We start from the raw sequence: 25,778 nt of genomic DNA on the forward strand, positions 1-25,778 counted from the left end.
TAACTGTGATAACTCACCCAGTATAAAATACCCACTAAAAATAGTTAAGTCTTCGCCATCGAAGTCCATAAATCTTCACCAATACCAATATAATTGCAGAATTAAACAAGCAGCTTATTTGTGTGCATGAGCCTTTTAATCTTATTCAGCAGATTTCATAAAACTTCTGTGAAAACCTCTGGCTACATGAATCAGGAGACGCTAATATTTCTGCAATAAGCAGAGAACTTATCTTGTTACTTGCAAAATTTCCATCTTTTCATCCGAAAGAATTTAACACAATAGTGTGCAAAAGAATTAAACAACATGTTCTGGACAAATTACAGTTCCACTTATTGTATTTTACCTAGATTCTCCAAGTAATGAAAGCATACGATAATGTGGCAGCTCAGAGGATGCTACATATGCCAGAACGCCAAAGAGCCTTTCTGCCATTACAATGTCATTTTCAGTAACCTGTGAGGGAAGGGGGAGAAGGGGAAGAAAAAAGTTAAGTTTCAAAACTGGCACATTCATATTTCATTACATATGTACATTAAGAATTGAGTGAAATTTGTTATCCAGAACACCGCATACAGATCTGTTCCCGGCATATCTTCAAAACATAGATTTGCTTTTACTGGCACTTTAAATATACTTTAAAAGAAATCAAGTGAGGTACTGGTGCTTGTTTTATTTCCTGTAATTCCGGAAACTCTACTGTATACACATGCTACCCTGTGCTTCACGACAGTTTTCACAAAATGAGGAATTTTCTAACAGTTTCTTACACTGAGTATCTGCAGACTAGACATACTGATTCTGCTCCATACTGCATATACTCACAGACAGCCTACTGCAAAATTCCTGATCAAGTTATGCTGGAGAAATAACAAGATTCTGGGTACCTACATGTGAAATGGTAGATTACAGTCTGTCTTATTTTGGCAGCATGGGGGGGGGGGGGGAGGAGAAATAGTCTCTGCATTTTTCAACACCCAAAATAAGTGTGGCTTCCTTATTCTTCTCTAAATATCACCCATACTGTTGTGTCAACACTGTTAGAGATGTCTCTTTAAATTGATTTTCAGTGGTTGATTTTGCACATTTTTATTTTGTATAAAGACGGTAAAAGGGGGTTACTTTTTGGTGGTTGTTATTGGGTTTTTTTTGTCTTGGCTCACAATCTCTGGAGACCATGGCCTGTGTTTCTCCTGCCCTGATGGCCAGGCTATGAACTGAGTTCAGCTGCCAAAAGTTTGTTGGCACACTTTCTAGACTCCTGGCTTTCCAGTGAGTGCAGAAGAAATCTTTATGATCATCTCAATCTGACCTGGATAACGCAGGACAATGAAACTCACTCACTGAGTTCTTAACTTCTGGATCAAATTTAATTTCCGTTCATCTTATAATATATTTTTGGAAAGCAACCCACAATTAAACAAACTTCAATACTCACAATATTTACTAAGTACTTCCAGACAGTTTTTGTGTTCTACATTATTCAAGCTAGCAAGTAAAAAGGAATTTTGACCCAAATATATGTAATCTGATTATATTCTTGTTTAATGTTTATACACTGTACAATCTAATCCTGCCTAAGGTATACTACAACAGCATAATGCAGGGAGAAATTCACCAGAGAAAACATAGGTCAGGAAATGAGAAATGTAAAACTCAATTCCATTTTTACAGTGTTTAGATTTGCTCATTTTCACTTAAAATTACAGAAGTCTAATTTAGTAGTCTAAGAGTAGATGACCCTGCTGAACAGTCTGTCAACAGGAACAAGAAAACAAAGAGTACAGAAGGCAGCTAGGGAAACAAAGACTACTACAGGCGGAAAGGTCTACTGGAGAAGTGATTTTAATTTATAAAGACCAGGTCAACAGAGACAGCAATGCTGAATACACTCTTTAGTTCACAGTAACTTACGTTCTCTCTGTTACCCCAGTATATTGTTTGCTCCATTAATCACAAAAAAAGACTGCAACGGTAACATCAAATAAATGTAAAACTATTATGCCTGACTCTTGCCAAGTACAGAACAGGCACCAAGTCAGCAAACATGATGCATCTGTTATACTGGATGACACACCACTTCATATAAAGCACTTTGTAGAGGTCAGTAACTTCAAAACTTGACAACTCTTAATTGAGATTACTATCACAAGGAAAAGTTTGAAATAGTGTAGCTCAATAAAGGGAGTTTTCTTCCTCACAGTTAGTAAATGTAACACTTTGAAAGGTCAACATGATAATTTTTACCAGGAGACTAACACTCAGTTTCTAGCCTGGAACGTAACTGGAATGGAATGGGGACATTGGAGAAAAAAGAAAAGTGTCGTTATGAAACTATTATTATTTTCTTACGTTTACAAGTGCTAGAGTGATGCAACTTAGTTAATTCAGTTAGTATGTATTGCTTTTAATCCCCAACAATATGCACCTCAGAGCTGGCCACACGATAGTCTTCACAAACATTGCATACAAATGATAATCAGAATAGCAGACTATGCACATTTCTCTTCAATCTGGAACTATTATTTAGGGCTGATCTAAGGTTTGCAAGCACACTTCAGGGGTCTGTATTCTTTACATTGAGACAGAAGTTACTATTACTGGTTTTAAAAGAAAGGGCAATATATATCTGCAAAGCTGGATATCATGACTTCTGTTGTAGACTAATGAAAAACAGCAATCAGAGTTCATCTCTTTCTTCCTCTTGACTATGACACTTCAAATGATTAATGACACTAGGAAAAAATTTCTGTGTGCACATCTTCATATAGTGTGATCTGGCTAAAAATGTTTGAGGATAAAAATGTTTTTCAGTCATATGTATAAGATTTTATGTATGTCCTACCTAAAAAGCTTGCCATGCTACATGTAAATCCACTCACTAAATTAATCCCCAAGCACTATTTTTAAATTCAAAGTTTCCCTTCAAAGGCTGAATATGCTGACCTTGAGATTGTATAAAAAAGTCTACTTCAACAGTTGTGTTATTTACTTTTTTCTCTTTCTTTCTCCATTAAGACTGAACAGGTAAGATTTAGTTTCTATGTTCTTCTAACCTGAATCACTAGTGTTGATTTTGAAAATACCATGTAGAAAAAAAAAGAAATGAACCTTAAATCACATTCAACCTTTTTCTGCTGTGCTGTAAGAATGAGTCATATTTGCCTTCATCCTTCATCTTGTCTCATCCTTTCTCTGATAGTTAATTCGGGTAAGCTCTTTAACCCACTCCTGCTCTCCTATGCAACTAATGCATATTTTACAGAACTAAAAGTAAACCACAGCATCCATGCTATGGCTATATCAGGTAACAAGTAAAATACCTAATCCAAAACATATGATGATGACCAAATCAAAATACCAGATCTAAAGACTAAACCAATGTATTATTCTTGCTCTAATTAACTTCTAGACCACCACTTAAACTTATTTAACATTTAAAATTGAATGCACATTCAGACTTTGTATTGCATCCTGACCATTCTCACTTCCTTTATGATCAAAGCACAAGCATAACATAACCATTTCATATGCCTGAATAAATTAACTTTCAATTGATGTAATGGGGAATAAAGTAAAAAAAAGAATAGGAATATCAGTGTCCTAACTTTCAGTTTTCTTAAATATAAAACAAACAGCTAACAACAACAACTGAATGTATTTAACAGTCTTTTTTCTGTGATAGGTTTAAAGAAGAAAATATTTTATAGCACTGGAAAATACAAATAATCCTATACTGTAAACTACCAAGTAGTCCCTCAAATGCCAATTGTTGTGCTGGCATGCATTATCAGCACTGAGACTGTTTTGAACAGTCTTTATAAAATATAGTAACATCATGCAGGGTTTGGGTTTTTTTTTAAATTACTATTTATTTATTAAGTAATACATGCAGAAATAATAAGTCTTCCATTCAGGTAAATGCCAACCACCCCAGTATAGATTTGGACTGCCATTTGTTACTGCAAACTGAGACAATGCATTTTAATGGCAACTAAGAATCTTACCAACCTTGCTAACTGTAACACAATATATTTGGACTTAACAAAAGCATAGCACAAGAACTAATATGGTGAAGTCTACTTAATCCCCATCCCACAAAATACTGAACAGACACTGTCCGGGTTCTGCTCATTTTATGAGTAATTCACCTGCTCTTTTAAAAAACAATGCTAACTTCTAAGGCCAACAGTAAGAAGGAAGCAACACTGTCCTACCTTTATTCCATTTATCTTCTGTAGATTAAAATGGTTCAGTCTAAACAGAACATAATACTTCCACAAAGTGAAGTTTACAACTGGATTTCCCTGAGGATCAACTGTCAACTGTTCAATGCGATGCATCTGAGCTAATGCATTGAATTGCTGCAGCGTCACAAGATTTGTCTCCTTAAGCTTCAGGTGCTTAAAAATAAAATAAAAAAAATTAGAAGGTAAGCCACAATAAATTAAATAAGGAACCCATAAAGAGTGAACACAAGGATCCTTATCCTGCGCCACTCAAACAATTTTCAAACTCAAATAAACAGTCTTTAGGTCTGATGAAGCAACTGAGCTCACTTCATTTGAGGTCTCTGTGGCAAAACCAATTGGTATATTACATTTATCTAGAAATGTCAACATTACATGCCTCTAAAAAAAGCCTTTAGTAACAGCACTAATGTTTTCAATGTTACAAAAAGCAGTGATACTACTTAAGCAATGTTTATTTTAATTCTGCAAGTAAAGCAACTGCAACATCCACACACAAAAGTAAATCTAACACATATTTTAAAATATTCTGCTTTTTTAGCCATAGCAGGCTGGCATTAAGTCCTACCCTGCTGTTTCTTTGAATCATGCCCTACATCAGTGGTCTAAAGCACTGTATAGTTGGCCACACAGTAGCATTACTGAGGGAAGAGAAGGAGAAGTAACTGATTGTGAAGATGAAAATTTAGTTGAGATTCTGCTATCCCCCACAAATTTACACACACAGAGTGAATAAATCTGTGGGGAATTGAAAACAAAATTATCTCAACCTAGCCATTAAGTTCTGTTATACTCAAAACCCTAAGAAGAAGCAGGGAGCTCTCAAGAGTCATATGAGTAACAAGTTGCTTTATGTATGTTATCAGTATTTTATTATTTGCTTCAAAATGACTGACTTAAATGTCCAAGGAAAAAATAAGAAAAAGATACTAGTAAAGGGATGTCTCATTTATGCTGTTTTGCTTCACCAAGAACTGAGGAATTCCAAAGCCGTAAAATTCAAAGGGGCTTCTAGCTAGCTATCTCCTTTGAATTACGTCTCTCTCTTTTTATTCTATCAGCTATCTGATCTTCAAACTCACAACAAAAATGAAGGACTCCTGACACCATGGATCCATAACAATAGTGTGGAACAACACCACGGTATCACTTTTGCAACTTAAAAAAATAATCAGCTAAGTCAAAGGAATGAACAGAAATAATAACCAGTTTGAAAAGAAAACATCATCCTGTGTGAGAATCGATTTTTAAGTATGAAGTTAAAGTTACTGTTATAAGATAACACCAAGCAAATATGTCATTCACAAACTTATCTATTTATTTGAAAGCACTCAAGGGTGACTATGCCAAATTAAGGTTCTACTAGAGAATAGGCATTCCATAGCTGTTCACACAGCTGAAATCTTACCACAAAATTAGGAAATTTTATCTTCAGTTTAGTTAACACTTGAACAATTTCATCAAATTCTATGAACATAAAGGAGACTGTGACAATAATTCCAGCTGTCTGAACACTCCAGTTTCGATCCAGGCACTCCAGCGCACCAGCACCATACAAGCAAAGAGTATCTCCTTCCACTTCCACTAAATGAGACTCAAGAACAGACAAGCCTTGTACTGCACTGCTCAATATTGTATCAAGAGACCTGTAGGGAAATAAAAATGGAGTGATGTAAAAAAGATTATTTTGAGATAGTAACATGACTACTGAATGACTGTCCTTTCATTTACAAAAATCTAGCTGCATTAATTCATCTGGTTCAAAACCATAAAGGGCTGGAAAATCCTCTTTCCATCAAGCAGTATTGGAGGTGCTCTACTCCTTAGGCAGAAAGGGTCTGGATGTATTGGGGGGGGGAAGAGGGTAATTTGAGAGTATTAAATAAATAAACTAAGAAGTCACTCATATTTAATAATTTGCTGAGAGGTTTTTAATTCAGAATGCTAACTTATGTTGTGTTGCTTTAGATATCTAAAACCAACTTCAAACAATGTATTTATTCAAGCAAGGTCACCTTCAAATTCTGTGTGCTACACAAAAAATGTAGAAGTTATGACATGATTAATTGCTTTAAGAACAGACAGTTGTTAAAATCAATCCAGGATAATGCTACTCACAGTACTGAACAGGTATTTTTATTCTTGAACAAGAATATCACTCCTTCCTCAAACCCATATGGCCATTATCTGATCAAGGTATCAAGATTCATTATTCTGCTTAGAGATGAGAATAATCTTATGGCTTATTATCTTTGTTTAATGCTTAATTAACAGGGATAAGTATGCATTTTTTTAAAATAATGTGAGCTTTCCAAATCACAACAGCGATTTTACAATTAAGCAACAAGTTCAGGCATTCTCAATTCTCATCTCGTGTCTTACTTCATGATAAAAAACAGCAGCGTTATCTGCAGCTTCTTAATTATAACATACATCGCCACATATTTAATCTTTTTAATCTGCTTAAAAAAAATAAACTGGGGATACAGATTTTCACACTTTCATTTCTCTAACCAATCATGAAGGAGAAAAATTCCAAGCGTAAGTCTCCAATTAAAAAAACCTAAATGTACTGTAATTTGCATAAAGGAATTGTAACATATGCAAATAAAGCACACAGCTTCTTCTGCTAACATCTCAGGGGGCTGAAATTTTATATTTCATTGAAGTAGATTTGTAGACTATGTTGCAGAAATCAAACTAAAAAGCTTTCACTAGAACATGGATACAGATTTTACACATTATATTTTATTACTGTAGATTTGACAAAAGAATCCTAACATTCAAGGTTAAGAAGCTACAAGGAATAAGCTAATTCAGTCACTGTATCCAGCATAAGCAGAGATAGCACTGCACCAAGATCCATCCTACAACTCCAAGGAAAAAGTCTTAAGATGTTAATTAAAAGCACGATTTCTCAAGCAAAGAGGATCTGTTTATTAAAAGAACAATAGTTCTTTCAGCTAGCATAGTTACATTGACTTCATCACAGGGGATGATTACTAACACTGAATTAAAACTGTGAAGAAATCAAGGAGGCAAAAAAGCAGTGCCTGAACATATGTTTGGGGGAAAACTTTTGAAGTGTAAGAACAAAAAAGGCTATAGCAATTTAAAAATACTAAGAAAATAAAAAAGTTCTGAAAGATGCAGCACTTGCCTGGAGATAAAAAACAGGCCTAGACACTGAGACTCAGATGGGTTCTGTTTGTGAAAGGCAAAAACTTCCTGCCTGTACCTGACATCTCCTGTGTTTATCTGGTACAGCAGGAAGCTGTACTTGCTATTGAATTCATGCAGACTATTTTTTCAGGCTTTTGCCCAAGTTCACCGAGGCTAAGTGGGCTGGTTTGGTTTTAGCTGATTGGGTAACAGGCACACATTGTTCACTAGGTCCAGCATTTGGTTTTTAAATTATACAGAATGCCAGATGGCCATCTTTTAGATGCAAATAAGCGAACCACAGTGTACCACCAGAAAAACAACAAAAAACAACCAAAAACCCCACAAACAAACAACAAAAAAAAAGCCTATACAATATCAAATATAACTAGCAATGCAAAAATCACTTTAGAAAAAATTATACTGGGAATAAAACTAAGTCAAAGAACTGCTATTGTTAAAACAGCATGGGTATGAGGGCCGTCCAATATTTTAGTTTATGAAGCCTCTTGATACACAAAGAGGTTACAAACATCTGTAATGCTTGTACATACTCATTTTGTACATTTCAACTTAAGACAACCATCTAAGCTGTTAAGGAAATTAGAAGTCTTCAAAAGGCTAAAGAATTCATGCTTAATATTTCTTGCAAACACAAAGCCCTCCTTTATTTAGCAAATTCACATAATTTAGCTTACACTTCTTTAGGCAAGGAGTTGTATTACTTAATGTATGTTCCTTTTTATTAGTGGCTAACAGGTTTAATCACTAAGTAAAATGTCTTTTCAGGATTGATTTGGACGCATTACTTTTGATAATGAAACACAGTGAGACCTCAGAGATGACCAGTAGAAACCTGGAATATAAGATATGAACAAGAAGTATTACCCAATAAAATACCTGCTTTCTTCAGGAAATACATATGCAGCACTGCCATTAATCTGACAGGGCTCATCATCCTTATCTTGGTTTAAAGAAGCCACAAGAGCTGTTCGATTTTGCTGTATCTCCCACTGACGAGCAATATTAGAAATTGTTAACCGCTTCTTTTCCTGAAACAAAGTGAAGATATACAAGTTATATCAGTGCAGTATCATCACATTTGTTTGTTCTGAAAGAAATAAGCCACTTAATAAAAACATTTTAAACGTTCTAAATTGAAGAAACAAGAGTACTAATAGGTGGTTATTAAAATGAAGGCAGTGTTCTAGTGCTATTTTGCATAATTATCAGCAAATCATTTCACAAAATTTGCAGAACAGAAGCAAGAAAAGTAACATAATAAATCCACAACTTCTGAGAGAATGAAGCTAAACTATTTAGTTTGGGTAACCATGGAAGTCCCATTTTGACAGGCTGGAGCTGGGTGTGATACTGCTCCCACAAAAAAGGGCAGACCACCTGTACTTTCCTCCATGCTGCTAGTGGCCCCAGCACTTAGCTAAAACAGTTATGCAATTACAACATACTCTGTGTAGGGGGAAAAAAGTTACCTTCTGAAAAATGGAAAAAGTCAATTTTCTAAAAACAAAAAATGAAATTACCTTCGTGACAGACATAAGAACTGCACCACATCTAGGTTTAAATATTTCACAATACTTTTAAAGTAGTTTCTATATTCTAGGCATGTCTTGTCAATGAATCAGTATTTCAAAAGCTTATTAAGTACTTGTTCTTGTATAGTCATGCAAATCATGTCAATTGCCTGCAAATCTATGAACAGGTTATTATTCTATTGCATCATACAGATATATGTGATTTAATATATGCAACTTAGAATACTTTAAAAGCTGAAGGAAAAAGGTACTTTGTAAGAAGTCATGGACTGGCAGCTGAACACCAATTAAATAAAAACTACACAGCATAAATAATATCAAAGGGTAAACTCATTGTTAGTTTCACTTCATTTTGTTTTACTGAACCACATCTAATTCTCTGGGAGTCAGTCATCACACTGGTAGACTACACTCAGTGAAACTCAGACAGTGACTTAGGATTTCTGAGAAGAAAATGTTATAGAAGAACTTATAGTAAAATAAATTTACATCCACAGAACATGGAGAGAGCATCAGCCAAAGCCAATGATTTCTTGGTATATAATATCACACTCTAAATTGATGCTCCTATAGAAAGATCACTTTCAAGTCCATAGAAAATAACAACTTAATTTAAAGTTTCCCACTCTTGGAAGTATTAAACACCCATCATATTCTAAGAATCCTTTCATTTCTTTCATATATTTCGGAACATCACTATTGGAACTGCAACACGAACAAGCGTCGTAATATTTTGGAATGGAGGTAGGGAAAAGGCAAGCCTGATTTTGCCCTTTGTTGTATAAACAGCAGTTCATAGGCAATTCAACATAGTTCAAGTGTGTATTTGTCATTAATTTTACCCATTAACAGAGGAAGGATAAAAGTTGCATACTCTTCAGATGTATTAATGAATATTCTACTTTGATGCTATGAAAGTTTGGATTGAAACAGCAAGTACTTTTTAGCTCCAAGTTGCAATGATCTCAAATTGGGTCTAAAAGGATCTCAGACAAGCTAAATCCCTATTAACCATCATTTCCTTAGAGCATAAGCTATTCACCTTTATCTATTTCTTACCAGAGTTCAAAGCCCATCCTGCACCATAATTTTAAATGTCATATTAATTCCTGTCTTGTTTAGACTATTTTGCTAGGCTGATTAAGATACAAGAAAACAACACAATATTTATTAGGTTTTAGAGGGCTATAATGAAAATCCTAAAGGCTAGAGAGGCTTTACTTGTTTTAAAATAGAACATTTACATTTCTGTTTTAAGACAGACTCTATGGCTGTAAAGAAAAACAAGAAAGTTTTATTATAGCCCCTTTTTCCAAATAGGAAAAAAGCCCAATAATTTATTTGACATGCCTATGGAGAAAGGCAGGGGACAAGGATAAATCTAAATTTTCAATTTTAATTAATATTTTTGGTATGTTGTTTGTCCTATACTCAATATGCTCCTAAGTTTAATTTATAAAAGTAACACATGATTGTTACCATCACATTGATACATACTTCTTTTCATGGTGGATGAGCTGTGGACATCACTGCAATGCCCTTCACTTATGAACATGTCTCACAGTACTCTCTGCTGCACGTGTGAAGTGCAAACCACCACAAACGAGTATTTAATTGAAAACCAGAAAATAGCAGATCAACAAAAAAAGCATGAATTTAATCATCTGTGACTGAGATTTATGGAACCTATGTATTTTCTCAAGAATAAGGAACTCCATATCGATGTTTCACAATAAAATATTTAACAGCTACATGAAAATCCTTCATGCTGCAGCTGTTAACGAGTAAACACCATGATGTGTTTCAGTGACTGATAATGCAGAGACAGATCTCACAGACTTAAGCTTTGACAAAAATTATGTCCATAACTGTCTGTAACTGACACTGGAAGTTCACAGAGATTACTTTAATAATTCCATTCTTCTGAAAGTTTTTACCATTTTAAAGAGCTCAAAACTCTTCTTTCATATTCAATCTAGCCAAAGGGGCATGATGTTACCTGGTTAGAGCATACTAAGTGCCCAACACTTAGCCTTCAGTGATGACCAGGCTCCGTGTCACAGAAATACAGGAAAATTGAAACAGTCTGCATTTTATTCCAATTACATTTAGAAAATTCTGTTTGTTCTGGAGGGTGAGGATTCCCACAGGGCTTTGAAAATTTCCAAGAATTCATTTTACAAAAAGCAAATTTTAGAAGTATGAAGATTCTGTTATGTACATAGCAAGAACCAGTTCTTGTTTCAATAAATATTAAGTTCAGCCTCTGTTGGAAAAGAATTACTGCCTCTATACATTTTGAAGTATAATTGCAAACTTTACCAGAGGAGTGGATTTTAAGAAACAAAAAATACGTAACAATAACAATTTATTATAAAAATAATAAAAAGTCCAGGAAAAGAGAATTGAAGAAACTCTACTATAGGGGAGACAAATACATGCAAGGGAAAAAGTACTTTTTTCATGCAGTGAATACAGGAAAACAGCTATTATTATTATTATTTAATGAGTGCCTACAATTTCATTTACCCTGCATATAGTTCAAGAAAGTATGGATGAAAGTGATAACAAAAAGTCCAGAACATAATTCTCTAAATATTTTCTTCATGTTTAACAATGAATAAAATCCTATAGTTTGCAATTTTCTTTACTGGACATTGCATCTGTGAGCAGATTTCTTTAATTCAATTGTGTCAAACAGGAAAAAAGAAACCAGAATCATAGCACACACGAGCATATCTACAGAGAAAGGATATACAAAATCACTGAATCATGCAAACGATAAGTGGTATTTGGCTCTTACACTACTTAACTATTTGAAGACAAGAAAAATACTTCAATTAAACTACCAAGTATACAATTTAATGTTGAAAACTGAATAATGGCATTATACATGTATTTTTCTTTAAGGGAAGTTTTGCTTCCACTAGCAAAATGCACTGAGAAATTGAGGCCACCAAGACAAACAATCCTCTGCCACAAAGAAACATTACGTGATGGTTATGAACTACGAATAAACACCTACATTTTTCCAGTCCAGGGACACAGTTAGCTTTTCAACAGCAAAGAACAGCACTGTGTGTGCATATTATTTACTAACTTCCACTTTCTTCACATTACTGAAAACTGACACCAAAACTTCAAACCTGAAGAGACTTTAAGTACATCAGTATCTCACAGGGAAAAAACAACCAACCAACCAACCTTAAAAATTCCAACCAGAACAAAACCCCAAATTAAAAATAAAAGCAACCCCCCAAAACCATAACAAACAACAACACTGCTTAATAAAAACTCCAAACAAACTGTATCTAAGACTTCTTTGTTATATTTGGGCTTTGTTTTGGTTTGTTTTTAAAACAGAAAATCAAAATATACAGAGATACAAATATACAGGAAATAGAAAAAAAATAATTAGGCACTACACATGGAACTCTTTTTTTTTTCATAAATTTAAGTTTTTGGAGTTTTTATATGACTTTTAATATGCTGTTAACATTCTGTTTGTGTCTTCTTATTTTTCAGAGTTACACAACATTTGCTATGTGTCTTACAGCCTCCTGCAAATACTTTAATCCCCTTCATGAATATGATTTTATCTAGGAAACTTAGCTGTATGGATACATGATTTTTTTTTGTTAGTTTGCCTGCCAAATTGAAAGAGCTTTCTGTATAACCATTACCAGATGACAAAAAGGTTTTAGAGACAAATGGCAATATTCACACAACAAATGGAATGCAGATACTCTTAGATACTTGAACTTTGGTCCCCTATTAGCAACGTAGTTCATTTAATCACCAGCTCCATAACAGTATTCTCAAGTGCACCTCAAACTCCCCTGTTAGAGGTATTTCATCTCATGTATATAAGCATTAACCAGGCCATGTGATCTGGTAGATAAGCCTTCTGAAAAAGATGACAGCTGGAATCTAGGTAGTGCTCTGATGACTGCTTAACTCTTCCTACAAAAGGAACAACTTCAACAGGGAAGAATGATGGAAAACTACCTCAGAACACCCTGCATGGCAGCAGTTAAGATAACTCACCTGAAATGGTGGAGATCAAGTTCAAGGAATTTGAAGTCACTGAAAAATCCTGCCCTTTACTCTGGATTTATTTTATCTCTGGATTTGTGAAAATTAAGTTTACCATCTTTTCACGTACATCACACTCATGTATCCAACTAGGGGTTTTTGCTGAAGTACAAACTACATATTTCACTGCAGAGTTTCAGTTGCAGAGTGCACACTTTGAGCAGTAAAATGAAGGTTTAAGAGATAGAGGCATAGTGGGACATGTTACGACTAGAGCAAAGAATACTAAGATATAAATTATTACCGTAAACAGATTTACAGTAGGCTAGAATAGACATGGACAATACCTTAAGCAAGTTCTGTTTATGGCTTTCACGTTTCCTTTCTTCCTCTTTTCTTGCTGCAACAGATGCCATACGTCTTTCTTCTTCCTGGGTGGAAAACAAGAAAAAGAAAATCCATAAAAGGAAGAATTAACCAGGTTCTGAAAAATACAACTGATAAATCATTACCATATGTTTGTGTTGGAATTTTAAATACAAATTTTAATACAATTTTAGGATTAAAATGTTAATTTTTCTAAATATCATTAAATCCAACAAAATTGGTAATTTATCAAGAAATTTAGAAGAAACAGACATCTACACAGATACACATACTGAAGATAAAGCTATTTAAAAGCAGTATTTGTAACAGTCTTTAAAAACATATAAAGCACATGGTGAGTATACATGAAAAACAACATTTCAAATAAAACAGTTCATTATAATTTTGTATCTTCATAGTGGCTTTTGCATTAAGTACCATTTCTTAAACAGAAGATGCAGAGCAAAAGAGCTGAATTCTATTTATGCTTGAGTCATAATCCAAGATGGATTCTTATCATTACAACCTGTTTCCAGGGGCTTACTTTTCTAAATCAGCAACACAACTTGAGAAGAAAAGAATATTTTCAAAGTTGACTGTAGTATGTTAACATTATTCCTTATTAATACCTACTCAAGAAGAAGTTTCAAGAAGAAAGCCATTTATTCCTAAATAATGAAAGTCATTGTCCTGCATTCAGTAAGTGAAGATGCTTAATTTTCCTGGTACAGCAATTTAATACTGTAATATACCCATATTAGGTTGAATGCTCCCTGTTTACAGAAGTCCAAACATTCTCATAGCATGGTATTTTTAGAACCTATATTTTCCAAGTAACTAAAGAAATGTTCACTATGAAGTAAAAAGTGTAGAGTCCTTCCAACACAAATATTTGGGAAGCATACTTTAACTTATTTTGATTTACTTCACATGCCATTGGGTGTTCCTATTAAAGTATCTCCCCAAAGCATACAGAAAGTGTTTTGATTTCCCTCAGAATAGAAAGCTTTTCACTTTCCAGGAAATTAACAAACAAAAATGAACAGAAAACATCAACCATGAAGACACTGATATGTTGAAATTTCTACATAACTAAAACATGCTATGCTCAGTGCATTGTAAGAACCCCTAAGCACATGGGTGAATGCTTACTAGATGATAAAACAAACCAGGAATTTCACAACCACATTTTTAAGAAAATAATTTCCAGTGCATAAGAAGTTGCATTCACATAGCAGACTTATTCTTCATCAGTAGACAGTGCCCTTTAAGCCCACTGACATACCATGGATTTTGACACCAATTTCAAAGGTAATTAAACATCGCATTTCCAAATTGCTCCTCCACGACTTTAACCTAACATGCACATATTAAACATGAGAAATATCTCAATGCAGATTAAGGCATGAGGCTTTGGATAGAGTTAAGCTTCTCTAACCCAACTATATGCCACAATTTCCCTGGAACACCAATTTCCCTGGAACTCTAATTGAAGAGCCATTTTTGTTTGTTGGGGGTTTTTATGGTACGTTTTTTTTGTTGGCAGCCACCTCTGCTACTGGACTTTTTAGTTCTTCCTAAACAGGTAATCCAAGGGGCTGGTATCACAGAGTTACAGAATAATCAGGTTAGAAGTGACCTCACGAGGTCACTAGTCCATGTTAAAGGAGGATGAACAATAAGCAAATAAGTAAAGCCACACAGATACAGAAGGACTTCTGGATCCCAACACAACAAAACACCACACAATGATACCCATTACTTGAATGGCAGTGTTCAGAGTGAGGCTGTGAAAACACATTAAATAAACCCCATGAAGGTAATATGCCACAAATATGAACGTATAATTAATAAAGTAAAAAATGTGTTGTTCCTCAAGATACGATTTAAAATGTTGAAAACTACAAATATTATTCTCATGACAGCCACTTACCCCAATTACATGTTACAGTGTATTAAGATTCTGTTTACTAAAAAAAAAAACCAACCTGAAAGTTTACAATAAACTGCAAAAACTAGCAAACAACATCAGTGAGATCTTGCTATAGGAAGTGCGTTAGAGTGGTTTTGTGGGGTTGGGGTGGTCTGCTTTTTATTTTTTAATTTTCTAATTAAATCTCTCCATTTGACCTTACACTTATTTTAATGTGGGTTCCTAAAGAAACAAGTTTTACAATTTCAATGTCTTAATCTTCTGCAATGACTTTTCAACACATAAAACATATGAAGTAACAGAGTGTTTAGAAGTCTCAAACTAAGGTGCTGGGCTTTTTTTGTTCCCTAGATTATATAAAGTATTTGATTATACAAAAATGGTTTGTAGAAAGAAGAAAATGTAAACTAGTTCTCCCACCAAGGGAGAGGACACAAAAATTATCCATTCTATTTGGCAGAAAACAGCTGGCTAATCATCACAGACTCTGCCCCGAACAGCTGACTTATTACTGTGTTTCACACTGGGAAAGGTGAGAATTTAGGTAACAAAATGACACTCATCTAAAAGAAAACAGCCTTCATTAATTTTATTCCTTTCAACACTACTTAAGATTTGGGTTTTTTTTCAAGCTCCCTAATTAGATTTTCTCTCAGCTTCCACAAATATCTCTTTTTATTCTTCCTTCTCAAAGCCTTCCTTTTTGCAGTCCAAATGCATACTTTATGACAGTCTTCCACACCTGAGGAAGTCAGTCCAGTACCTTCACTGCCAACAGTCTCAATACATTCATACAAAGAATGAAATAAACTAGCACAGATTATGTTCTAACAAGCCTTATTAACTATGACTTTTTTCTTTATCAACACTTTACCCTAATTGCAGACATTTAAAAAATACTTTCACTTTTACAAAAGAAATTAGCTCAGCCTAAAAAGAAAAAAATATCCTAGTTTTACTCTGCATTCATACAGGCACAACAGAGAAAACATCTGAGTAAAGATTAAGGCATAAATCTACTTGTCCTGGAAATCGAATCTGTATACATTTCTTTATTAATTTTACACAACACATGCAATCCATCTTAAAAACCAAGCAATGTCACAAAATATCCCTAAAAAACCCCCACAAAGTCATAAAACAAAGCCCTTAACCTTGCCAGCATTCTTTTATACTATGACCCCTTCTTCTCTTCTAGCTTCAGCTCTTTCAAACTTGAAACCAAACCTTGTTGAAAAAGGGGGGATGCTTTCCCAGAAGGTCAAAGTGCCAGATCATTACAAACGGACTAGGATGTCCTCTTGTATACAGAGATTTCTATTTAGTAGTTCTCCACTTCCCATCCAAAAATGTACTAAAAGAGTAAGAAGTCACCTTCACAAAGAGTAATGTATTTTCTAAAGAAGGAAAAGTCTCACTTTCTGCAATGTGACATTGAAGCTGCAGGTTTACAATCTCAGTATGAAGTGACAGAAAGCTATTGCCGCCCTTACAAAATCCTGCCATTGGAGCTCTAACAGAAGCGTACCTGTAGGTTTGGCAGGCTGGTAGCTCCCCCTGCTGCTACATGAGCACTACCGGAACTACCGCCACAGATTTTGGTCAAACCCAACATTTCATTAGTCTTTGAAGAGGTAACATCCAGCAAGACCTGAAGATGGTCCTGAAGAGCCCACAGTGGAATGCATGTATACTTCCTCACTACTGCTTTACTATTATTCAAACAAGTTCTTTCTCAACAAATGATACATTTAAATCACAGAAAAAGATGACAGATTAGCACAAAGGGAATGAAGCATTTCATTTCCATAGTATATCTACCTTAGTGATTTTACTATAGATTAGAAACAGCTACAGTATACTCAATATAGGCTACTTTAGGTAACGAAAACACAGAAAAAGGAGAATTTTGAAGAATGGTCTGGAATATACATTTAAGCTTTCGAGGTATAAAGAGACTTAACACAATACACTTAAAATGCACAAAATTCAGCTCACTTGCAGAAGGCAGAATACACTGTATACAATAAAGGCTGATTTTATATGAGAATGAAGTAAGAATGTGAGGATGGTTCTAGTAGAAATACAGCCATGGATAATAAGAAGTACAAAAATTCTGACAAATCATTACATGACATTTGACAATGAGATATATCTCCATTTTTTTACCTTGAGTATTACATTGGTATATTTTTGCAAGACCTGATTTGAGAGAGAGAATAACAACCCATAAAACTGGCTTTAAAAGTTCCTCAAGTATCTAATTTTTAAGTGTAAAGAAAGAAAAAAGAAATAGGGATCCTTCCCTAAAAAAAAAAAGTATACTCCACAGTGGCGATACAGTGGTGAATCGATAATGTTTTCTATTCTCAATAAAGCAGTAGAACCTACTCCCTGATCAACAGAGAAATATCTGAGCAAATAATCAAAACCAAACACTGCTGCTCTCTTAACTTTAAGCATTGAAACCCTATAAAACCTCAATGAAAAACTACAAATGTTTACTGTTAAAAAGATGCAGCTTGTCTTTCCATTTGGGAGCCACACGACATTTAAAATACATATACACTATACATAAACATACATATAAAATATATATAAACTTAAATTCTGCTGAGAAAGTATGGATAGCAAGTGTTTCTGGTTAAATAATCCCTCAGTAAGGGCCATGTACAAATTCATATTTTAATATTTTATTATATGTCTGTAGGCAGTATATGTTACAGAAACCTGGAGGTAAAAAGATCAGTCACAACTAAACTGTGCCACTAGACAGGCCCACTGTTTCAGAAGTTCAAATAAGGAAACACATTCAAAAAGCTCCATTGCCCAGAAAAACAACCACTATAGGACAGCAAAAAACAAATGGCCATCTATGCAACCCGAGCCTGCTTTGACTGTAACACACTTCAGCTGCACATCAGCCATACATCTTTAGTCCCATTATCTCACAACCAAGGTGGACTAAAGGTGTTAACTGTTACAGATGGTTAACACAGGCAACACACAGTAATCATCTGGCCATGGTAATTCAGCCTCCTCTCCACTCTTTAAGCCTCCAAATTGATCAATTAGTTTGGGAAAGTAAAAGATTTCCATTTAATTGATGTTTTAGATAAGCAATATAAAGTGGACAGCTTTTTTCAGCTAAAAATCACTTTCTAGGGTGGACAATGGAAAAAGCGTTTTCAGTCTTACAGTGAAACTCATTACAGGCAAATAACTTCCATTGATTTCACTACCACTGGGTCCATGCCTCAGAGGTTTAAAAGTTTAAATCTTAGATTAAAAAACAGCTTCGGAATGAGAGGGCCTAAGAAAACACCAACTCCCTCACTGATCAGGATTTTAAAGTTGTCATGTGATGCAATCCCTTAAATAAAGACAAATCTGCCCTGACTTAAGAAACAATTAGAGCAATTACAGAGAAAAATGTTTTATCCTAAGTGCAGAGTATTTGATTTTCATGGCAGCTTTACAGCTTTATTTTTTTAGTAGTTCCCCAAGGCAACAGCAGTTGCCACCAGACTTGCTCTGAGGCGCCCTTTCTCCAGAGAATCAAGCAGAAAAGGCATGGCACCCAAGAGCATGTGTCTTCTTGAAACCCAATATGAATAAAGCTTCAAAGTCTCTTATAAACTTTTGAAAATATCTTAGTGATTTTACTTTCTTGAAATAATTTTCTTGTCCCAGTAAAACCAGCAAATAAAAGAATAGTTAACAGTTGATGTAAAAATCGGGTAAAACTTCATTCTCAAGCAGAAGAACTTCTGAACAAGTCAGTGAAGAGTTCCTAGCTAGAAAAATCCAACATCCTTGTCCAACTCTCAAGTTTTTTACAGGACAAAGCAATGCTTAACTTCAAAACGGCCTGGATGCTCTTCAGATGAATGGAGAGAAGAACCTAGAAATTTAGAGTTTAGGTATACCAATTGAGTGAGAAACAGCACATACCCAGCATTGTACTTCCATTCCCCCACAAAGTTACATTTACCCTTACAAGTGACGGCAACAGCATGTTGCTTTAATAGGCAAAAGAGCTGGGTTTGGCATTGCCAACTCTCTAATTTTATCACAAACCTCATGATACTTGTTGTTTTTCTTAAAAATCAGTTTCTTAAATTATATGATCATCTGTGTAACACAGCTTTTATTGGAGAAAACATAAAGCACCCTCTACATGGAGAAAACAGCATGGCTCAAAAACCAGAAGGGAAATAAAAAGAATGCAAAATGTTCCTTTTACAAGTAGATTTATGAGCAGCACAACTAGTGAAGCCTGTTTTTCTATGGCTTTTTGTCTTGTGGTTGACTCTGATGTTTAACAAGGTGCAAACACAGATTAAGATTTTCCCATGGCTGTGCATTTCTAATAGCTTTTTCTCCATACAGATCCCATACAGTCTAAAAAGAAATCTGAGCTTTCTACAGTTTTCCCAACACTAAGAGTTCTACCAGGATCTTTCTCCTCTCAAGAATGGGTGAAGGGGCAAATGGAGGGGAAGGAGACAATTTCTTTATGTGACTCAAATTCCTGAAATACTAAGAAAATTATCTTTTCAAAAGCAAAGTAATTAGCAAGTATTCAATTAAGCAATTATAAATCCACAAAAAAATAAAAAAAACCCAACACACAGAATCCATGCGAACAAACAAGTATTTAGTATTTTTAATGCTGGGAGTAAAACTTCCATGTCTGAAAGCACTTTATTTTTAAAATTAATGTTATCCCCATACATGTTATATTTTGCATCATAACCAGCTCGATTTTATGCTCATGATGGACTTGCTACAGCAAAATAGGATATGGAGTACAACTACAGGTCGATTATAATGCTGTACAGTCTGCGTACAAAGAAATGAGCACTTAAAATAGGGTATATCTATCACCACCTTGTCAGAAAAGACAGAGCTGCAACACTTTTGCTTGTAAAGCATATTATATTTGTTATCTTCCTGTTGGATCATTTTCTCTTTTAAGAATACACAGAATTAGCATGATTATTCCTATATTAAGAGATAAAATAGTTGACTTAACCATATGGCCCCCAGTGACTGCCCTTCGTCCTCCACCTTAAAGTGTATTTTCAATAATTCTGTAGGAGACTGAAGTTGTCTGCAACTCCTCTCTTGCTTACCAAGGTTACTTGAACTTGAGAAGCAGAAATAAACAGGAAGTTAGCTAAGGGAGAAATATAGACACATAGGAACTGTGTGATCACCAGGTTTCCTTAGCAGGGCAGACTAAAGAAACCAACAAGATTTTTAAGGAAAGAAGATGCCAATAACATGAATTCAAGGGTAAACAGGCTATTCCTTTGGAAGAAACACTCTTTTTTTAGCTCTAGAGCAAATCAGCAAAGACTGTGTTGGGAAGTTCGAACCAAAAGCTTTGCAGATTCTCACGTCACATAGCAATTGGTCATACAGTGTTTAACAGTAAAGAATTTAAGCATTTAAAAGTAAACATGTTAAAATGAAGTAAAAAAAGCAGGTCCTTGCATAATACTGAAGAAAAAAAGGTACAAGTTTTCAATATTGTAACATCTATATATCATTCAACTCCATACTAAAGAAAATACTGTGGTATTTTTAATATACATACATAGACAGACACCCCTACATTTCACTTCTCAATTTAAGAATCTAGCAAGTCTGATGAAAACGGAAATATCTTACTGTGATTCTCTTCATATCTAGCTGTCGGAGCTGCATCATATGATGGAGAACAGTGTGTTTGTACCATGTCTCCTGAGCTATTGGATTGCCATCAAGGGTGATATCTGACAAAGATGAAGACTCAGCAAGGCACAGAATATCCTCAAAACTGTAACCAAAAGAGTTTAAAGTTTTAATGTCATAGCATAGGAATAATTTTGAGACGGAAGATTTTATTTGCTAAGGACAGAACATTAATATTTTCCTGTACTGAAGAAAAACCCACCCATCAATATTGTGTATGATAAACTATAAGTATTTTGAAATACCAACAGCTGCTGCTGTTAAACTTTTTAATCTCTTCACATACAGGCAGAAATAGATGAAGAATAAGGAGAACTCATTAACTATGAGAGCACAGTTTTACCTAAAAAAAACCACCTCTCAGCTAAAACAGGATATGTATCAGCTCATATTAAAAAAAATAATATATATATAAAAAATAATGCAAAGCTTATTTGCCATCAAAGCAAGTATGAAAACCATGGAAAATAACAAGAAAAAAAAGCCAACCACAAATACCACAGAATGGCGTTTGCAACATCATTAAATATCAGAAGAAAAACAATTATAGAAGCAACATATTATCTTCAAAAGAGGTCTGACTTCTGTTCTGAGTTCAGTCTACAAACACTAACAAGTTGGCTTTTTAGACAACACCTGATTTGGCTTCCTGACAAAAATAACTGGCCTGTATAAAGAATATGTGGAAATGTACAGTTTGTATCATGTTCCTTTTATTGAAGATGGAAAGAATGTAGTTCAAATAGTATTTTTCAACAACACAGAACTATTTAACTTGATTTCAAAACAAGCTGAATTTACAGAAATAAATATGACTCCCAGATTCCTTTTACGAAATTGTGCACTTCGGCCTTCAAAAGTCAAGCCTTATGAAGTTGAGTAAATTGAAGCAGAAAGTACATAATAATTAGACTCAGTAGTTTTGAGAATCAAGTTCAAAAAATCAGATAGTTACAAAAGAATCGATGCTGATCACAAAAATATAAACAGAGGATCACCTTACTAGGCAAATCTTTATGACATTCTGAAATCAGAGACCATTTCTGAAGTGGAAAATACAGAACTACTTTATGGAAAAGCTTTACTATTCTGACAATATTATTGACTGCATCAGCTGGTTATATTCTCCTTACTCTTGGTGGCAGGAAGAGTCTTCCTCTACACTTGGAAGGATTCCAAACTTTAATTATGCACTTAATTATGAACTTAAGAATTGGAAATCATATGCAGTACGAATGTTTATGTTAAAGACTATCATTGAATAAAGTGGCAACTGTCTTTATCATTCATATCACTCAGCCTTCAAAAACCATGCAATAATCTGCTGAGGAATAACATTCAGCTGCAAAGGGCTTCAGATATACCAGAATATCAGGTTATGAGATATCCCTTAAAGAGTCTTTTTATGACCTGGTTTCCTTTCCATAAACCAGTTTGCCTACCACATTTTAGGAAGATCAGACTGACATTACTTATGTCCTGAAGGTAAAAGACAATCTTCCCAAACAATGCAGAAGTTAGTAAAGCAAACTCATAAGCATGACAAAATAAGAAAAGATAACTATTTCCATTTTGTGTGACAAATATGGATTTTTTTGCCTTAAAAATATAATTATTAAAGATATTTATTAAAATGTATTTATTAAAAGCATTAAATATATTTACTCCACACACTTCCCACTAAACATCTAACCAAACAGTACTTGCCACTACCTATGATTTACAGATTTTTAATTAAACTAATCTCTTCAGGAAATAAATGACAGAGAAGTTGAAGTTGAAAGTTGCTAGTGTTTTCAAGATCTTCCACTCATACATACTGCTGTGCTTTGAAATTCTCAATGCTCCAGAATATTAATTCCAGAGCCAACACATGCGCATTCATTCTGCTCTTAGCTGCCCCATTAGCAGCAAAATTTTACAGCTAAACAGTAGTGCAAAATAGTTGTTTCACATCTTTGTATGAAAATGTGAAAAAAAGAGTATGAAAGAGAGACCTTCAGAAACAACCTAGAAAACTAAATGTACTTTACTTGTCAGACTGGCATCCCAATGCTAAGCCAAGCAAAGCTGTAACACAACACACTTAAGCAAGCAGATGCATAATTTTACAACCAAGCTTCTGCCTGCTTCCCAGCACGCAGACTGCTGTGACAGAGCCAAGGGGTAACCACCCTATGGGAAACAGAGGCCATGTCTCAGTGCTCTCTCTAGCCTCTGTTATTTACAAAGGAGTCTTTAACTTGCTCCCAAAATACAAATCAGCTGTGGATGATGCTGTTTCAGACTGTCTCAGTCAATCATCTTGAATGAAATGTCTGTTTCTCTTTCTAAAAGACCTTCTCCTGCAGGAGCCCCACCAAACTACAGCAAACACCTCTCCTTACCTGTTCTTTCTTGCTAGATCAATTTATCTATGCTAAAATGGCAGCTTTGCCAACATAGACAGAAGTTGTGAATTTAGGCAAAATTATCAAAAAGTCTTTTCTGCAAATCTTTTCAGAATAGATCAGTTTTACATCTTGTGTGCATGCTCAGAGTCCTGCATCCAATTCTCCCCTCTGCCTGAAGGGATGCAAAAGCAAACCCACTTCTCCCACCTCATATGAGAACGTGGCATCACTAAGCCACAGAATACTCTGGAGTGGTCTACGGTCAACCTCCACCACTGATAAGCATTCACAGAAACACTTGTCCTCTGTTACCGCCCACTTGCTTAGAAAGACAGTTGTTTCTTCTCTATACGTATGCATCAATGACTTTTTAAAAGAATGTTCCATAAAAGGGAAAACCTCTGGAAAAGAGAAGGAAGGCAACATGCTCACTACAGTTCGATAGAACACCCAAGAGGGAAATGTATGTTCAAAAAAAATCAAAGAAGAAAACTTGGGGATTCCCAGGTTTCTAACCACTAAACTACTGATGAAAACAGAAGCTACCAGAGTCAACCTTCCACTCTCTTTGTGCTGCTTTTGTTCAAGTATTTAACAAGATATTTATAAGTTTTCATGCTGCTAAGAAAAAAGGTATAAATAAAAATAAACATAATGCTGACCAGGACAGCAGTGGAACAGTGAAAATATTACTTCCCCCCCCCCAAGATTTAAGAATAGTCTACCCTGGTTTCATATTCTGAAATGTGAACAATAACCCTCTCTAGATCTCAGTGGCGCATCTTTCCTGAAGAAAAGTTTCTGTTATTTCTTCTCAGCACCACATGACAAATTCAAAATTGGATTTCCTCCCCTTCTTTATAACTCGTTCTAGAGACAGAGATACATTACCTTCAGCCATTAGGTAGCATGCCTTCAGTTTGTAACTGAATTTTTTGGGCTGAAGCCAGAAGTAGGATTACTTTTGTTTCAGATCAGCATCAGCTTCTACAACATTCTGTTTTAGCTTATGTTATCTTGCCAATACAGATGCTTTACTAAAAGCTCTGCAAAGAAGCAGCAGAATTCTGAGGCACCCTATAAAGCATGAGGGAAAAAGGAACTGGTGATTAAATTCATGATATATTCTCATGCCTTATATAGTGACAATTTTAAAAAGGCATTCCCAAATCTTCTACTGAAATATTTGTGCTAGTATGTATCAATTTCAGACTCACAGATTTTTGCTGACAGAGGAAAAGAGAGAGCTGCAAAACTTTCCACAAAGGCACTGCCGCAAAAATGCTACTTTTAAAATGATCACTAATGAGATATTTTAAAGAACTGTAATACAAATATATTCAATATTTGGCAATATACTTTGTTATTCATTTCCATTTGTGGGTTTTCTCTATGCACCTACAGGCAAATGAACTGGAATACTTTTGTATCAATTTGATTATCTAAAAGAAAGAACAGACACAGCTGTTTCTAGGAAAAATAACTTCTAAAACTACCATATGGCACAGAGCAAACCCAAGTAAGTGACTCAAAACTACACAAAATCATTTAAAAGAGTTATAGGAATGTTAAGATGCAGCATAGCAATTCACTAGTATTACAGTTGCATCAGTCAGTTCAAATGGTATCAAGCCAAGTATCAGAAAACAGATGGTCAAGAGTATATTTTTATATTCAGTCAATTTCCTGTTAGAAGACATATCTACTACAGAAGTCAAAATCAGGAATTAATGGGGTTTTCAGCCTTCTTTACTGCCGTATGTAATAGAAAGATTATTTCAAAAACCCAAGCTAAATGGGATCATCAAAAGAAATTGTTTCTTTGTTTTGAAATAATGACTGGTAAATAAAGAGTTAAACTGATTGGTCCACCTATCTACCCACATATATATACAAAATTTATAGAAGAGCAATGTCTTTCATTTGATGTTAAGATCTTATTTTTACACCTATTCCAACTACAAATTAAAACCAAATTACATATTTGCACAAATGTGCTGAGTATTTCAGCTTACATGAAACATAAAACTAGATCTATCAATAGTTTAGCTGAAGCCCCAATGAGTAGCAAAAAACCATGATAAAGTACCAAGAAGCAAGCTGCTGAATACATGAAGTTTGAGAAATCTACTTTGAAAACATCACAGAAAAAAATGACGTATCTTCCTCCTTAAACACTGCGAAAAGAAATGTGAAAAAGGAGTCAGAAAACTGTGCAAAATATACCAAGTATTTAAAGAGATTCAGAAATTCTAGTGACTGCAGTGATGCTCCCTGATGGCAAGGCAGCCAGCTACTGCAGTCCTCTCAGTATTCCTGCCAAGCTAAGGCTGTTTTTAGA

The 25,778-nt window shown here is 34.8% G+C and overlaps 1 protein-coding gene across 3 annotated transcripts in view; it reads right to left on the minus strand.

Moving 5' to 3' along the window:
- The window catches only part of LRRC49 (leucine rich repeat containing 49), a 51,237-nt gene that overhangs the window by 3,529 nt on the left and 21,930 nt on the right, over positions 1–25,778 (minus strand). For all 3 annotated transcript variants that reach the window (XM_061347536.1, XM_061347535.1, XM_061347537.1), the window contains 6 exons: positions 20,982–21,129; positions 13,351–13,434; positions 8,313–8,464; positions 5,659–5,896; positions 4,218–4,403; positions 347–456 (listed from right to left, as the gene is read on the minus strand). In XM_061347536.1, the coding sequence (XP_061203520.1) occupies positions 347–456; positions 4,218–4,403; positions 5,659–5,896; positions 8,313–8,464; positions 13,351–13,434; positions 20,982–21,129 (918 nt within the window). The remainder of the gene's footprint in view (positions 1–346; positions 457–4,217; positions 4,404–5,658; positions 5,897–8,312; positions 8,465–13,350; positions 13,435–20,981; positions 21,130–25,778) is intronic.

The sequence above is a fragment of the Neopsephotus bourkii genome, unplaced genomic scaffold (genome assembly GCF_033783945.1).
Source record: "Neopsephotus bourkii isolate Nb327-2 ecotype Australia unplaced genomic scaffold, CSIRO-AGI_Nbou_v1 NB_318, whole genome shotgun sequence".
Lineage (NCBI taxonomy): Eukaryota > Metazoa > Chordata > Aves > Psittaciformes > Psittacidae > Neopsephotus > Neopsephotus bourkii.